At 47.2% G+C, this 14484-nt stretch overlaps 1 protein-coding gene across 1 annotated transcript in view; it reads left to right on the top strand.

The window, feature by feature from the left end:
* Positions 1–8: 8 nt before the first annotated feature.
* The window catches only part of LOC107108679 (myocardial zonula adherens protein-like), a 61114-nt gene continuing 46638 nt past the window's right edge, over positions 9–14484 (top strand). The window contains 4 exon segments of the mRNA XM_015409163.1: positions 9–92; positions 6966–7055; positions 12731–12889; positions 13607–13699. Of these exon segments, the coding sequence (XP_015264649.1) occupies positions 9–92; positions 6966–7055; positions 12731–12889; positions 13607–13699 (426 nt within the window).

A 14484-nucleotide genomic window follows, 5' to 3' on the forward strand; every position in this document is an offset into this window, starting at 1 on the left:
CGGGAGCGATGCTGCGCTACAGCTCCGGCGTCACGCTCACCACCACCACCCCCAGGAAGCCGGACGAGGACGAGCCCGGCGGCAAGAAGCGGGTGAGGAGGAGGAGGGAGGCTCGCTCCGGCCGGGGCTCGCGGGAGGAGACCGAACTTACCTCAGCCGGAGCGGAGGGCGCCGTCTTGAGGAGGGGGGAAAGAGACGCGAGAAGGCGCATGCGCGGGGGGCAGAGTTGGCCCCAGCGGGAGAAGGGGGCGGGAAGGAGCGCGGCGGCGTGCGGGGGGCGTCGGGGGCCCGGCGCATGCGCAGTCCTCGGGGAGACGTGCCCTCGAGGGGGCTGCGGAGATGGCGGCTCTGGTCGCCTCGGCCTTTCCCTCCTCCCTCTGGGTTGTCTCGTGGTTAAGAGTGTGGGGCTGGGGGCTGGGAGACCCCGGGTTCTGGTCCCCGCTCGGCTGTGGAAGCTCGCTGGGAGGCCTTGGGCTGCTCACAGACTCTTTCTCTCTGTCTTGGCCTAATAGTCTACCTCACAGGGCTGTTGTGAGCGACAAAATGGAGGGCAAGAGAATGATGTTTCCCCATAGGGGAGAAAGGTGGGGGGTGTAAGTGAAGGAAACAAAACAATGGGTTCTGAAGTGGCCATCTCTGCAGGGTGGTGTGGTGTTTTTTTTTTTTTGGGGGGGGGAGAATAAAGCCCTGGGAGGTGTGGAGAGAGGGAGAAAGTGGACTGTTCTGCCTGTGCTGGTGTCCCTAAAGAACTTGTTGCCCATTTGGGATGCCTGCACGGCTGGCTGTGTATAGTTCTTGGGGTGCTGGACCAAGACCTCGGAGCTCTGGATTTGAAGCTCTCTGGGTGCCCTGGGGCTGCCTTCAGTCTCTCAGCCCTGCCTACCTCACAGGGCTGGTGTGAGGGTACAGGATCCTCCAGTGGCTGTTAGCTACAAAGGACACAGGGAACACTCTTGTCTGGGGCAGGGATGCTCTGTCTTCTTGGTGCTTGGGGGGACAACAGCGGGAGAGCTTCTGGGGTTTTGGCCCCACCAGAGGCAGTTTGGTGTAGTGGTTAAGAGCAATGGACTCTATGAGAAGAAGAGAGAAGAGATTGGATTTATTCCCCTTGCCTTTCACTCGGAGTCTCAGAGCGGCTTACAAACTCCTTTCCCTTCCCCTCCCCAAAACAGACACCCTGGGAGGTAGGTGGGGCTGAGGGAGCTCTTTCCAGAACTGCCCTTAAAAGAACAGCTCTGACAGAACTAAGGCTTGCCCAAGGTCATCCAGCAGCTGCAAGTGGAGAAGTGGGGAATCAAACTCAGTTCTCCCAGATTAGAGTCTGCGCACTGAACCACTACACCAAACTGGAATCAACTGGGTTTGATTCCCCACTCCTCCCCATGCAGCTGCTGGTGTGACCTTGGGTCAGTCACAAGTTCTCTCAGAGCTGTTCTTTCAAGAGCAGTCCCCGAAAGAGCTCTACCTCACAGGGTGTCTCTCTGTTGTGGGGAGGGGAAAGGAAAGGAGATTGTAAGCCGCTCTGTGACTCCTTCAGGTAGTGAAGAGCAGGGTATAAATCCAGTCTCCTCTCTTCTTGATGCTTGGCAGGCAACAGTGGGAGGGCTTCTGGAGTTCTCACCCTGCTGGTGGACCTCCTGATGGCACCTGGGTTTTGTCCAGTGTGCAACACAGAGTGTGGGACTGGATGGGCCACTGGCCTGATCTGACATGGCTTCTCTTATCTGCTTAGTAGCTATTAGCCACAAGGAATAGAGGGAACACTCTGTGGCAGTGATGCTCTGTCTTCTTGGTGCTTGGGGGGCAAGATTGGGAGGGCTTCTGGAGTTCTCCCCCTGCTGGTGGACCTCCTGATGGCACCTGGGTTTTGTCCAGTGTGCAACACAGAGTGTGGGACTGGATGGGCCGTTGGCCTGATCCTACACAGCTCCTCTTATGTTCCTTGGAAGGAAGGAACTGCCCTTCCCTTCCAAGCTGTTGGACCTTTTCCCTCCAAGGGCTTCAAGCTCTCCACCTTGCTAGATGGGATCTAAATGCATCCTGGTTGCAGATTTGAATACTTCTCCCTCTCTCAAATTCTGAATTCATTTCTGGCGTGCAGCTTAATGCTTGCTGATCAGAGCAAGTAAAGTTGCAGAGAGCAAATTACTACGGGCTTCTTCCTTGGGATGAGATAAGAAGCAGATAATGAAAAATGCTGAGAGAGAATGTCTGTGTTTATTCTTGCTGCCATGAGCAGATGCCCTTTGCAGTTTGAGAAACAGTCCCTGGGGTCTCTTTCAGTGCATTGGGGAATTCGGAGGTTCCACTGTCAGACTGGTGACTTTGTTGGGGTCCCCCAAAAGATTGCTGCCCCAAGCGGGTGCATTGCTTGTGGAGACAGGACAGTACTTCTATTTGTGCTGCCAGTTATTCCTTCTCAAAGAGCCAGTTTGGTGTAGCGGTTAAGAGCATGGACTCTAATCTGGGAAAACCGGGTTTGATTCCCCACTCCTCTACATGCAGCTGCTGGTATGACCTTGGGTCAGTCACAAGTTCTTTAAGAGCTGTTCTCTCAAGAGCAGTCCTCAGAAGAGCTCTCTCGGCCCCACCTACCTCACAGGGTGTCTGTTGTGGGTAGGGGAAGGGAAAGGAGCTTGTAAACCACTCTTTGGGTAGTGAAGGGCGGGGTATAAATCCAATCTCCTCCTCTTCCTTCTCAAAACTGTGTAGGTTTCCCTATATCTGCATAACAAAGACTTCTAATGTGGTGGGTGGTATACCGGTAACACTTCAGGGGTGCTTGTAGAGAGCCAGTTTGGTGTAGTGGTTAAGTGTGCGGATTCTAATCTGGGAGAACCGGGTTTGATTCCCCACTCCTCCACTTGCACCTGCTGATGTGACCTTGGGTCAGTCACAAGCTCTGGCACAGCTGTTCCTGAAAGAGCCGTTTGTGTCAGAGCTCTCTCAGCCCCACCCACCTCACAGGGTGTCTGTTGTGGGGAGGGGAAGGGAAAGGAGTTTGTAAGCCGCTCTGAGACACCTTTGGGTAGTGAAGGGCGGGGTATAAATCCAATCTCTTCTTCTTCTGGGGCCCTGGGCAAAAGTCCAGGAGGGAGTTCCAGGATCACTGCCACCACCACCCTTATCCCTTGCAAGGTGCTCCTGCTGTTTCCCAAAGCCAGGTGCCGTGAGGCAGGTGCAAGCGGTGATAGAAGCTGACTCTTCTTTACCCTGCCTTTGGGAATGCCTAGGGCAGTTGGGCTTCTCCCTTTGTACAGGTCCCAGGGCAGCTGCCTCTCTTCCTCTTTGGCTAAGACCACCCCTGAGCAACCTGTGTGTATTAATTTTTGTGGCTTTTCCCTCTAAAGGGCAACAAACGGGGAAGGCAACAACCAGCCTTTCTAAGGAGCATATCCTGAATGCATTCCTTCGTCAAAGCAGGCTTAAGTTCCCCTATTTCTGTTCTATGGAAGCCAAATCAGCAAGGGTTTCTGCAGCAGCCCTGGCGCCTCACAAAGGACTCCCTTTAAGGAACACCCTGATCTCTGCACAAAAATGGGGAGCATTTCACCAAACAGGTCTGCCCAGAGCTATCGATTTCCCACTTATACAGAAACAGAGACCTATGGCTTACAAATTAATTTTCCTTTGACAATACTGTTGCCAGTAAAACTTTACATGGAAAAGGGAATCTTTTAAGGAACACATCACATGTAATTTGCATGTGATTTGATAAAGAAAAACAGCTTGGAAGAAAAATCCCTGAGCTCTGTTGGGCTTCTTGAGGATTTGGGATGTAATCTGTTAGAAAGTTTTGCTGTGTGCACTCCATGGAAATGAATGGCTACTGTTTTCTTGTGCGTCTCCCGTTAATTTCTGAGGGACTATTGCACAGGAAAGGTTCCAGGGGATTGTGCCTGATCCGGGACAGGAAATCTATTTGAGGTAGCAGGTTTCTGTCCATGGCAGTGATGCAGATGCTAATTGCTACATGCTACCAAATGCTCACATCAGGAGCTGTGTGGATCAAGGCCCTACAGCTTTGAGTATTCTCTGTTTCATCTGGAAGCTGTTTTTGACACACTCTTCCCAATCTATGTTGTTAGTTGCAAGTCCAGACGGTGTGATCAAAGCGAGTCTGTTCTTGGACTTTATTTTATTCGCAGCTGAAGTCAAAAGAACTTTATGCTGCCATTCTAAGCAGAGTTACACCCTTCTGAGTCCATTGAAATCAATGGGCTTAAAATGGTGTAACTCTGTTTAGGACTGCTCCGCAAAGTGATTTGAATTCAGGTATACCAGCTTAAGTGGCTTGTGGATGGCCGTATTTCGAGTCCCGTTGGGTTAGAGTAGTGCTTAGGCAGGGTGTTTTTAGGGTAGGGTTGAAAGCATATTTGTTTTTGTTGTAGCACTGATGCTATTTCCAGCAGTTTTTCCAGGAAACTATTGGTTGTGGTTTTCACTGTCAAAGGTGACCTGGGTTTATTTATTTAATTTGATTCGTTTTCTCCCCAGCAGGGCCCCAAAGCAACTTACATAATTCTTCTCGCCTTCATTTTATCCTCACAACAACCCTTTAAAGTGGGGGAGACTGAGAGAGTGTGACTGCTCCAAGGTCACCCAGTGAGTTTCCACGGGGATTCGAACCTGGGTCTCCCAGATACTAGTCCAACACTCTAACCACTACACCACAGTGGCTCTTGGCCAGTCTCTGCCTAATGTGTGAAATGGCCCAAAGGCATGAGTAACTTTGATGTTTCTGTTGCCACCTTGGATACTGGCAGTTATCAAAACATTAGTCGAGCAACGAAAAGTATTTAAATTATTTTTGATAAGTCTCATAATTAAGATAAGATCTTGGCGGCTGTGTTCGCATTGTGCTAGAACTCTGGTAAGATCTCATTAAAATGAGTGTTCGCTCAGTCATCTATCTCTAAGTAGCTTTTCCACTAGCTTGAGAACACAGGCTGTTATCATGCCAGAGTGCACATTCTTTGTGGGCCCTAGGGGATGGAATTTGGAGATTGGCTGATAATGCTTGTCTTTGGAATAGAACGGTTCTGGCGTTTTGGAACACATGGGATCTCTGTTCATGCAACACGCTGATGCTGAAAATAGGAAGGGAGGTTGACATTTGTCTCACGCACTAAAGTTAAACCATTCAGCGACTGCAACGTTGTTTATAAATGTTTGCCTCGTGAGGATGTGACCAAAATACTCTTGCCCACAAAACCTTAAAATAGATTAAAAAAAAAAAATCCAGACACCACGAAACTATGGTTATTTCCAAGACTGCAGAATTTGTCATATGGCTCAAGTGGTTAAGGTGCTGTACTGCAGACTGGAAGGTCTGTAGTTCGGCAGTTCGTAACCCAAGTGCCGCATGATGGAGTGAGCTCCCGTCTCTGGCTCCGGCTCCTGCCAACCTAGCAGTTCGAAAGCAATAGGGACCGCTTCGGTTGGAAGGTAACAGCGTTCTGTGGGCCTTGGCGTCTAGTCAAGCCAGCCACATGACCACGGAAACGTCTTTGGACAGCGCTGGCTCTTCGGCTTGGAAACGGAGATGAGCACCGCGACCCTAGAATCGGATTCAACTGGCTTTCGAGCAAGGGAAACCTTTACCTAAGACCCAGGATACCGATTTGTTCTATTTAATCTATTTAATATTATATTTATTGTATTTTCCATCCACACTTAATATGGAGGTATTATAAATTTATTCAGTATTATTTGCTTATTTAAAACGTACCTTGGTCTGGACGGCCCAGGCTAGGTCAATCTTGTCAGAGCTCAGAAGCTAAGCAAGGTCCTGGTTAGTTTTTGGATAGGAGATTACCAAACAAGTCCCAGGTTGCTACGCAGAGGCAGGCCATGGCAAACCACCTCTGTTTGTTTCTTGCCTCCTTGACCCAGGCTACCCCACTCTCCTCAGATCTCAGAAGCTAAGCAGGGTCGGCCCTGGTTGGCATTTGGGTGGGAGACCAACCAAGGAAGTCCAGGGTTGCTACGCAGAGGAAGGCAATGAGGAAACCGCCTCTGTTTGTCTCTGCCCTGACCTGTATGGCCCAGGCTAGCTGGATCTTGTTGTCAGATCTCAGAAGCTAAGCAGGGTCAGCACTTGGGTGGGAGACCCCCAGGGAATGCCAGGGTTGCTACGCAGAGGCAGGCGATGGCGAACCACCTCTGAATGTGTCTTGCCTTGAAAACCCCATGAAGGGTCACTGCAACTCAGCTGCAACTTGGCTGCGAAGAATATCTGTACATTTATTAATTTGTTCGAAACATTTTTTGCTGCCTTTCCACCCCAATCAGGAGCCACGATACATGATTTTGAATCAGCACTCCAATATTAGTTCTTCTGAGTGTTTGGTTTTCTCTTTAAAATCTGAAAGCAAAAGCTATGTATTAACCTTATATATTACAGCCAACTCAAGTGGCACCAAACAAAGCCCAAGGTTATCTAACCCATTTTTTCACCAGGATATGGGGGGTAGGGGGATGTCTCAGGCCAAAAACTCAAGGCTTCTGCCGTGCTGAAAGCAGATGGTTCAAAACAGTCCAGACGTTTTCCAAAACAGCAGCATAGGAGCACCTCCCTTCTGAAGTCATGCAGTAAAGCACCAATTATAGATCAATGTGGTTCTTTCTTCCAGTGTTGCTTTTTTATTTATAAAATTAGAAATACACATTGCTCCATCCGAGTCTTTTATGATGATGATTTCAGTTTATTTATTTGTGAATGAGTCTGCCATGGGGGGGGGGCGATGCTGCTCATGGGTTGTCCTTCAGTGTGTGTTGGGTCCCTTCACATCTTTCAACAGCATTTGGTCATCTGAGATGTAAAATTATCCTTGGCTTTGTGTTTTATTGTCGGTTTTCTCCCCTTGACGAACGAACTGTCTGTTTGAAAGTAACTTTTTGTTCTCTAACAAAGAATGGAATGTTCTTAAAATAATGAAAGTAAAGTTTTGTCTTTCTTCTAGGCCAATGTTTGTCGACTGCGTTTAACCCTGCCCCCTGAAGAAGGCTCGCTTCCTCAGGAAGGAAAAAGTAAAACGGAAAGAACCAGAAAGGTAAAAGGGGGGGGGCGGGTCGCTGACCCAAGGACATTAAATCAAGTATCAGTGCTGTGGTTGCTTTGCTCTTACTCTTGCCATAGACAATTTCCAGGAGAGGTGTATCAGGTGTAATTTTAACATCGAAAAGTAGTCTGTTAATTTTGCATTAAGCGAAGGCTCTGGAAATTTATTTATTCTATTTATTGACAAACTTTGTATCCCTCCTTCCTGCCCTTCCGAGGGCCACCGAGGCAGCAAACAATTCAAAACGTGTGATAAAAATCACATTTTAAAACTGTTACAATCAACCCCCAAAACACGTGTGCCCTAGAAATGTGCGCTATACCTCTAGATTCTGCAACTGGAATACTTTTCTTCCTGGTTTAGTTTATTCCCACTTTACCGTTCTGGGTAAAGCTTAAAATTTTGTGCTTTGTTGTCGTTGTTCTGCATTGTGATGGAGAGTAGTAGCTAAGGGCTGGTGCAGATGTAACATCCCTGACTTTCTGGCCATCGTTAAGAGGAGTGGAACACTCTTCTCCAGTGTGAACTTTCTCTCCTTTCTCTGGCTAAGTCTTAGACACTAGCTACAGTGCTAGCCAGAGTTTGCTGTGTCTGCTGTTTACATCCTGTTTTTCAAACCAAGGCACCTAATGAAATTCAAAAACAGCAGTCCAGACCCTCCATAAAGCCACAGCACAAGAGCTGTGTCCTAATAACAGTTCAGATCAAAGCTGTTTACTTGGTTGTCCCAAGGAGCCAATCCTTGTATTAGCACCACCTTGTATTTTCTCTTTTTCAGATTTGCCAGTGGTAGGCCTTTGCTGGTTCTAAACTTGCACTAAGAGTTCACTAAAAGTGGTGCTTCTCAAAATTCCACTTTAGATGGGTCTGCAGGGCTGACTTCTCTAAGGGTTACTAGCAATGCTCCCTCTAAGCTGTGGAGTCCTGTGAGCAAAAATACTCCTTTGTTAGCTACTGGCATTAAAGTTGTGAGCGAGCGATTTGGCTGCTGCAGAAATCAGTTTGCTCTGGAGCCATCCTTCCTGAGCGAAGACAAAACCGTGTGAGCCAGAGGCTGAAAAACTGTGAGCTAGCTCACACTCACTCAGCTTAGAGGGGACACTGGTTACTAGATCTGTGTTGTCAGTGCTCTTTGTCTTCTGCTTGTGGTGTTCTTGATAGCCATGATTCTTGAATAGTTTCCTTGGCCCCGTTTTATTTCTGAAGTAAGAACTTCCAGTTTTGAACACAGAAAGCTGCCTTATACTGAATCAGATCGCCAGTCATCAAGGTCCGTGTCGTCGACTCAGACTGACAGCAGCTCCCCAGAGTCCTTTCAGTTGGAGACGCAGGGTATTGAACCTGGGAGCTTCATGCATGCCAAGCAGAGGCTCTGCCACAGAGCTATAGCCCCTTCTCTGTAACACATGAGCACGTGAAGCTGCCTTATACAGAATCAGACCATTGGTCTTTCAAGTTCAGTATTGTCTACACAGCAGTTCTTCAGCATCTCAGGGTGAGAAATTTCACTGCACCTACCGCCTGAGAGAGCCAATTTGGTGTAGTGGTTAAGTGCGCAGACTCTAATCTGGGAGAACCGGGTTTGATTCCCCACTCCTCCACTTGCAGCTGCTGGCAAACCATAGTTTTGTCAGAGCTGTTCTCTCAAGAGCAGTCCTCGAAAGAGCTCTCTCAGCCCCACCTACCTCACAGGATGTCTGTTGTGGGGAGGGGAAGGGAAAGGAGTTTGTAAGCCGCTCTGAGACTCCGAGTGAAAGGCAGGGTATAAATCCAATCTCTTCTTCTTCTTCTGGTCCTTTTAACTGGAAATGCTGGGGATTGAACCTGGGACCTTCTGCATGCAAAGCAAAGGCTCTTCCCCTGAGCCACAGCCCGTTCTTGATCTCCCGTCTTGTTAAACTTCGTAAATAACAGCCAGATAAGAGGAGGGACCAGTTTGGATTGGGATCTGCAGTGCTGGAACAACCTTTCCTGTATGGTAGATGCAGGTGGGTCGCTATGCTGGTCTGAAGCAGCAAAACAAAGCTTGAGTCCAGTGGCACCTTTAAGACCAAGACGAAAGCTTATGCCTTGAATGAAACTTTGTTGGTCTTAAAGGGGCCCCTGGACTCAAGCTTTGTTTTGATTTTCTCTGCTCAGGCAGATAGCGCCTCCTGGGAGCTGATGTACATTTGACAAATGGGACAAGTGGGGGCGGGGTTAAACTCCCCTTCCTCTTTCTGTCGGCACAGTCCCATGCCCCCAACTCCTAAGTATAGAAATTAAAAGAGACAGGAGGCAACATCACGGCTCTCCAACCTCTCTCCTAGTTGTGACCTTTGTCAGGAAGCGATATACATGACTCTGGTTCAGCGTTTTATTTGCAGCTGTAAGTAGGATACTGCATATACCAGGCATGGGGGGGGGACTCCCACCCACCCCCACCCCGCATTGCAGCAGCACTTACGGCAAAGCGAGGCTGGCAAAGAAGTGAGGCAACGCCGAGAGCTTAGTAACAGCTCCATTATCACACCCACAATTCCATGAAGCAATGGGGAAATAGCTGCAAATGACACGGTGCAGTCTGAGATGGTGCCGGGCTCCATTCCTTTGGAGGAGGCACAGGGTCAAGCAGGCGCTGCTCTGGCAGTATCTGGACCGCCCTGCCAAACAGGTTATAACAGTCATGTTTTATTGAAACCCCGCATGCCTCATGGTGGCCGTGATTAAAGATGTTGTATTAGATGTCTTAAGCAGAGTTACACCCTTCCGAGCCCATTGGCTACAACTACTCTGTGAAGCTTCTAGGCCTGTCTGCACACAATGTATTTCCTTGTGCCACAATAGCAGCTAAGGTAAAGTTTACAGATAAATTTCTGTCTAGTTGCCTCCTTGCAGTTGTTTCTTGGCCAAGTCAGCAAATGGCTGTTTAGAAACCTGCTTGCAGGAGTAAACACACAATCCGATGGAGGGGCTCTACCCTAAAGCTCCAATTATCATTATAACAGCTCGTTATAGATAACAGGCTCTCAGCTCTGTCACTCCTATCTTCAGTCTAAAAGTGCTTCCAGCTGTCCTAGTATCCCCCGCCTGAACTGGGGTGGTTATTGCATTCCAGAGGCTAGTGAGAAATTCCAGGGCATTGGAGACCATCCAGTGCTCCTTGTAAACCAGCCACCCACTCACCCTCTCCGGTCACCGATCCGATTAGCCAAAACTGTAGCAATAACGCTGCTCACAATAGTCAAAACAGCCAAACTTTACGGTGAATACCTTCATGGGACATCCTTCATTATAGTGGTAGCATTTTTCAGCGCTTTCCAGAGTTGTGCCTGAAGAAGAAGAAGAGATTGGATTTATACCCCATGGCCCTTCACTACCCAAAAGAGTCTCAGAGCAGCTTACAAACTTCTTTCCTTTCCCCTCCCCACAACAATCACCCTGTGAGGTAGGTGGGGCTGAGAGCGCTCTGGCAGAAACTGCTCTTTTTCAAGAACAGCTGTGCCAGAACTATCACTTGCCCAAGGTCATCCAGCAGGTGCAAGTGGAGGAGTGGGGAATCAAACCTGGTTCTCCCAGATTAGAGTCCACGCACTTAACCACTACACCAAGCAGGCTGCTGAGGGATGGTTGAGTGTCTTAAGAGTGTGGAGTTTATTTATTTTAAAGGCTGATATCCCACCCTCCCCAGAATCTGCCCAGGATGTCTGAATGTTGTATTTTGACTGATTCCAGAGGAGTTCTGGGTCCTTGCCTTGAAAGAGATGCACTGTGGAAGCAGCTATTCCCAGTTCAAAGTACTTTTCTCTTTGGCATTTCACAGAGGTGATTCTCCAGTGTGAATAATCATGTAGGGGAGTGGTGAAACCACCAAAGGAAATATTTAACCCAGGAAATGAAAAATTGTTTTTTTAAATGTGGATCCCCACCCAGCTCCTATTGAAACTGACTGTTCTTTCCCTGTGTTTTAAACAAAACAATACATTTCAAATGAGAGGTATGTCAGGCTTCAGTTATGCAATATTTTAGAGTAGGCAAAATATTTGTGCATAAGTGCCAAGCAGAGCAAGAGGGATTCTGTAACTAGGCAGACAAATGATCAATATCTAGCATTTATTCTAAATATGTGTTGTTGGTGTGTGTGTTGTTGGGCCAATCTGATGAGTATAAAGCCATTATTGTCTTCTCATAATATAGAAATTATTGAACCTGTAGCAAATTTTTTTTATGAGGTATCTAGGATGAGAGGCTCATATTAAGGCAATTCGGAATGTACTACCCCCTCCTGCTATCTTGAGACGCTATGCTGCATGTTGTATTTTATCTCTTATGCCAATAAAGGTTTTGAGTAGGCAAAATATTTGTGCATAAGTGCCAAGCGGAGCAAGAGGGACTCTGTAGCTAGGCAGACAAATGATCAGTATCTAGCATTTATTCTAAATATGTGTTGTGTGTGTGTCGTCTGTGTGTGTGTGTAAAAAATCATAAAACTGTGACCGACTTATTTCGGCCCTGTCATGCGAAAGAACTCACTAGAAAAAGCAATTATGCATGGATTGGTTAGCAGCAAAAGGAAACTGGGCCACCAAAGAACATGGTGGCTACTAGTCACCATAAAAGTCAACAGGAGCCTGAGCATGGAACGACTCAAAGGAACAGCACAAGATTGGAAAACGTGGAGAGCTGGCCCATAGAATCGTCAAGAGTTGGACATGACTGAATGGCTAACAACAACGATCGATAGACAGAAACACACACACAATGAAATTCTCCAGCCGGCTTTCCCTGAAACAATATAAAATATTTTCGTTAATAGTTTATAAATGGAAGAATTGTTCATTGGACACCCTGCATCCAGGATTCACAGTAAACTGGAGTTTACTCAAACCATGGTTTATAAATTGTGGTTTATTATGATATGTAAATGCTACTTCTGAACTCTGCGGTGCTGCAGGATTAGGACACAACATCCTGTGCAATAGGGACCTATATTATGAAAATAATGGTGTTTGGGGTTGATTGAGATAAGATTGGCTAAAATTCTTTTAGAACTGAAATCCTACAAGAATATACTTAGTATTCTCAATTAAGTTCAGAGTGGGGAGAAGTGACCCTTATTTTTTCGTTAACTCCATTACTATCATTTGACATTCAACGGGTGTTGTCTACGGAGTGGCTTTAAACAAGAACAATCGCAAGGCAGTTGAGACATTATTTAAACACTGCACAGCACTTCCTACATTCCAGTATTCAAGGGAACCTTTACCTTTATGATATGTAAATGCTACTTCTGAATTCTGCAGTGCTGCAGGATTAGGACGCAACAGTGCAGTAGGGACCTATATTATGAAAATAATGGTGTGTGGGGTTGATTGAGATAAGATTGGCTAAAATTCTTTTAGAACTGAAGTCCTAAAAGAATATACTTAGTATTCTCAATTAAGTTCAGAGTGGGGAGAAGTGACCCTTATTCTGTGCTCCTCAGTGTCTAAGTCATGCCGGCCACGTGACCATGGAAACGTCTTTGGACAGCGCTGGCTCTTGGGCTTGGAAACTGAGATGAGCATTGCATCCCTAGAGTCGGATTCGACTGGCTTTCGAGCAAGGGAAACCTTTACCTTACTGTATCTCTGCTTTTGCCTTTTCCTTTGTTGAGGATAAAAATAGGACTTTTTGTTTTTATACAGCATCTTTTCCAGGTCCCCAATGGATTGCCTGCAGGGAACTTATCGCACGGTGTGGTTTATGGTGTGGTCCGTAGATCCGACAATAATCATAACAAAGAAATGGTGGTCTATGGGTGGTCAATGCACCAGCTGAAAGAAGAAATGAAATACATAAGGGATGTGAGTACTTTGCTTCCTACTTAAATGCCTAAATGTGTTGGTTCAAAGAGTGATTAACACATGGAATTCACTGGCAGAGGAGGTGGTGGCGGCTACAAGAGGGAATTAGATAAACATATGGAGCAGAGGTCCATCAGTGGCTATTAGCCACAAGGTATAGATAGGAACTCTCGGTCTGGGGCAAGGGATGCTCTGTATTCTTGGTGCTTGGGGGGGGGCAACAGTGGGAGGGCTTCTAGTGTCCTGGCCCCACTGCTGGGCCTCCTGATGGCACCTGTTATTTTTGGCCGCTGTGTGACACAGAGTGTTGGACTGGATGGGCCACTGGCCTGATCCAGCATTGGCTTCCCTTGTGTTCTTTAAACACTGTAAGCCCACCTTTTCCCATTATCTGGGCCCTAAAGAGGGTAACAATAAAAACAGCATGCATCAGCGATGACATAAAGATTAAAAGAAACCTTAACAAAAGGACACTCTCCTAAAACCATCTTAAAATCCATTTTCCTTATAAGCCCTTAGACCACCTTGTCCAATATTAAGAATCCTCCTGAAAAGCTCAGTTTTGCAGCCTCTCTGAAATGCCGTGTGGGGGGGTGGCTATTCCTCTGAGCTGCTCAGGAAGCCTGCAAATGGGGGGGGGGGTGCAGACGGTGCTGTTTTTGAGCAGAAGTGACCCATGACTCATGATACTAAGTACTGTAATTTTTCTGTTCTCAGGTCAGGTTAACCTTAGAAAGGGCAAGAAAGAAAATGTATGGAGAATATGATGAGATGAAACGCAAAATCCAAGAGCTTACAAATGAACTGGCAGTAAGTACCCCTGTATCTTATTCCGTTCAGTGCTTCTAACATATTTAGTCTGTTCCTTCTGATAATGAATGAACTGAGGCGGAGTGAAAGTACTGTTTGACATATACCTGTATTGGATGTCATTTGGGTCCCAATGGCCCACAGGTGCTTTCTCTGAGGAAGCATGACTAATTCATGGGAACGTTCGCCCTGCTTCTTCAACTGGCATTTCCTTGCTTAGTGCGCCTGCTGTTCGCTTTTATCATCCGGGATCCTTCCTTCAAGTATCATCTGCTCTTGAAAGCTCTAAGCTGAGTCGGTGTGAGCTGTTGTTGTTCAGTCGCACAGACGAGGCCGACTCTTCGCGACCCCATGGACCACCTCACGCCAGGCCCTCCTGTCTTCCGTCATGCTCCGGAGTTTGCTTCATTTCATGTTCGTTGCCTCGATAACACTGTCTAACCATCTCATCCTTTGCCGCCCCCTTCTTCTTTGACCATCAATCTTTCCCAGCATCAGGGTCTTCTCCAGGGAGTGCTCCCTTCTCATTGGGTGGCCAAAGTATTTGCGCTTCAGTTTCATTATCTGGCCTTCCAGGGAACAGTCAGGGCTGATTTCTTTTAGGATGGACTGATTTGATTTCCTTGCAGTCCAGGGGACTCTCAAGAGTCTTCTCCAGCACCATAGCTAGGTAGCTCACAGTTTTTTGGCTTCTGGCTCATGCATTTTTGTCTTAGCTCAGGAAGGATGGCTCCAGAGCAAGCTAATTGATGCAGTAGCCAAATTGCTCACTGACAGCTTTAACA

The sequence above is a fragment of the Gekko japonicus genome, unplaced genomic scaffold (assembly GCF_001447785.1).
Source record: "Gekko japonicus isolate JY-2015 unplaced genomic scaffold, Gekko_japonicus_V1.1 scaffold167, whole genome shotgun sequence".
Lineage (NCBI taxonomy): Eukaryota > Metazoa > Chordata > Lepidosauria > Squamata > Gekkonidae > Gekko > Gekko japonicus.